General features: G+C 44.9%; 1 protein-coding gene across 1 annotated transcript; it reads left to right on the top strand.

Moving 5' to 3' along the window:
• Positions 1 to 975: 975 nt before the first annotated feature.
• LOC131150493 (E3 ubiquitin-protein ligase PUB23-like) lies at positions 976 to 2565 on the top strand. The gene has a single exon (XM_058101230.1). The coding sequence runs from the start codon at positions 1161 to 1163 to the stop codon at positions 2367 to 2369; it is 1209 nt and encodes a 402-aa protein (XP_057957213.1). The 5' UTR covers positions 976 to 1160; the 3' UTR covers positions 2370 to 2565.
• Positions 2566 to 2940: the final 375 nt, after the last annotated feature.

Raw genomic sequence — 2940 nt, 5'->3', positions numbered from 1 at the left:
TATGATTGGTCAATGAATGCCTTAATTAGAGGCACATATAGATAGATTTATGAAAAATAAACTTGCAATGACTTGATTCTATATATTTACATAAATAAATAATGATTTTTACATAAATAAGGCTATGCAGATTGTCTTTGGAAGAATGATTTTTTATATCTTGAATTTAGATTGGCGTAATCATATTTGAATAAAAAAATTCAGTAAAAGGGTCTTTTTTTTTTTTTTCTTTCAAATATAGATCGAAAACCCCAAATCAATTTCAAGCTATCTCTCAAATATGAATAATAATATATACTAAAATCTTGAATTGATAATATAATTTTGATAAATGGACACTGAGGTGTTCAATGTTCTGTACTTGGAACTCAATTATTTTTCATTGAAATTTAAATTTGTAAATTTATTATTAAAAAATCAGAATGATTGAAACATAAAATTTTGGGAATTTTTTCTTGTTCAGTAAAAAAGTTACCAAGTGATATGTATTAAGAATTAAAAGAGAAGTGCAGAATTTTATTTTTTAAAATAATAATAATAATAATAATAAGAAAAAGCTGGGGTGCAGTTGACCCAAGCTCAGCGGTGGCGTGTAACGGTCAAAACTTCTAAAAGGGGTACTCAGCTGGGGATTAGCATGACAGGGCGAGTGAAAGGGTATGACTCGGAGGGGAGGCAGCGTCACCGCCCCCATCCCTTAAACTTAAGCCCCCTCTTTACCACTTGACATGACCACGTAAAAATTATTACTTCTTCTTCTTCTTCTTCTGCCTTCACAGCCACCGCCACCCCCTCAATCCACATGTTTTGAAAAGTCCTCTCTCTCTCTCTCTCTCTCTCTCTCTCTCTCTCTCTCTACCCCACCCCCCCCCCCCCCGGGTTTTGACTTTCTCATTTTGAATCCCTCTCTCTCGATGGATCAGATCTTCATCTCCGTATAAAACCCAACCCACTCTGCTGCTAACGTCTTCAGACCGATCTACAACTCCCCACCACCTCCACTTCCTGCTCTCCTTCAGATCTAATCTGGATTTCCCCTTAATTGTAACTATTTCATCACCCTAAGCGACGTACGCTAAGCTTTTGATTTCTCCATCTGGGTTCTCCTTAACTAATTAGCTAGTTAATTACCAATTAATTTCAAGTTCATTTTCCCAAGTATGGAAGATGAGATCGAAGTCCCTCCCTACTTCCTCTGCCCCATCTCTCTCGAAATCATGAAGGACCCCGTCGCCCTCTCCACCGGCATCACCTTCGACCGCCACTCCATCGAAAAATGGCTCTTCTCCGCCAAGAACACCACCTGCCCCGTCACCAAACAGCCCCTCCCCGACACCACCGACCTCACCCCCAACCACACCCTCCGCCGCCTCATCCAAGCCTGGTGCACCCTCCACGCCTCCCACGGCATCGAGCGCTTCCCCACCCCTAAACCCCCCGCCACCAAATCTCAAATCCTCAAACTCCTCGACGACGCCAAATCCCCCCACCTCCAACTCGCCTCCCTCCGCAAGCTCCGCCTCCTCGCCTCCGAAAGCGACGCCAACAAACGCTCCATGGAGGCCGCCGGCGTCGTCGACTTCCTCGCCTTCCTCCTCAAGAATAACACCACCACCCACCTCGACCTCGCCTCCGACGCCGTCACCATCCTCCACAACCTCCACGTGTCCGACTCCGCCCTCAAGAACATTCTCCTCAAAGACGACGTCGTCGACTCCCTAATCGTCGTCCTGCAACGCGGCAGCTACGAGTCCCGAGCCTACGCCGCCCTTCTGCTACAATCCATGTACGAGGTTGCCGAGCCTGCTCAGATCATGGGATTGAGAAAAGAGTTCTTCGTGGAAATAGTGCAACTCTTGCGGGACCACATCTCCCAGCAGGCCTCCAAGGCTGCATTGCGCCTTCTCATGGAGCTGTGCCCGTGGCGAAGGAATAGGATTAAGGCCGCCGATGCCGGGGCCGTGGCGGTGCTCATCGAGCTCCTTCTCCACTCGGCGCTGGAGAAGAGGGTTTGCGAGATGGCGCTGGCGGCGCTCGAGCAACTCTGCGGGTGCGCGGAGGGCAGGGCGGAGCTGCTGCGGCACGGGGCCGGATTGGCCGTGGTGTCGAAGAAGATACTTAGGGTTTCGCAGGCCGGGACGGAGAGGGCGGTGAGGGTGCTCTCTTCGGTTTCGAAGCATACGGCCAGTCGAAGTGTTCTTGCGGAGATGTTGCAGGTGGGGGTGGTGGCAAAGCTGTGCTTGGTGCTGCAGGTCGATTGTGGGAACAAGACAAAGGACAGGGCAAGGGAGATACTGAAGTTGCATGCTAGGGCATGGAAGAGCTCTCCTTGTTTTCCCGACAATTTGCTTTCTTCATACCCATCTTGACACAATTGAAGAAGTTCTTTTTGTGTTTTTTGTCTCCCCTTTTAAATTATTCTCTAGGAAAAGTTATATATTTTTATGGGATAGATGAATAGAGATTTTTATTTTCTTTTTGTTTGTACAAAATTGGATACAATCATTATTTGGGAAATAGATATATACAAATGGGCATCAACGATTGTCCATAAACTTTTGCATGACGTTGAATTTTGTTCTGCTATTGAAAATTTTGGTTTTTTCTTAAATGTTAAAATGCATGCTATGTACAAACCCTAACTTGCACATTCTTGTATTCAACCTGCTTGATCAAAGATAATAGCTTGAAGCAGGTTGTAATTGCCAATTGTGCAAACAAAAAAGGATCTTAGATTTAAATTGGAGCCTGCTTAATTTGAGCACACACTATGGCTTTTCAAAGGGGGGCACAGAAGAATTTTTATTTTATTTTTTTGGGACAATTAAGAGCTGCGCTTGTTGAAATTTGGGATACAAATCCATCTCATTTAATCAATTCCTAAAATATTTCCTTAAAATCATATTGAGCTCTAGGTTTGAGCATGAGACTCCAATTATA

This window comes from Malania oleifera, chromosome 1 (assembly GCF_029873635.1).
Source record: "Malania oleifera isolate guangnan ecotype guangnan chromosome 1, ASM2987363v1, whole genome shotgun sequence".
NCBI classification, from domain to species: domain Eukaryota; kingdom Viridiplantae; phylum Streptophyta; class Magnoliopsida; order Santalales; family Ximeniaceae; genus Malania; species Malania oleifera.
This window is presented reverse-complemented; position numbering and strand designations above follow the sequence as displayed.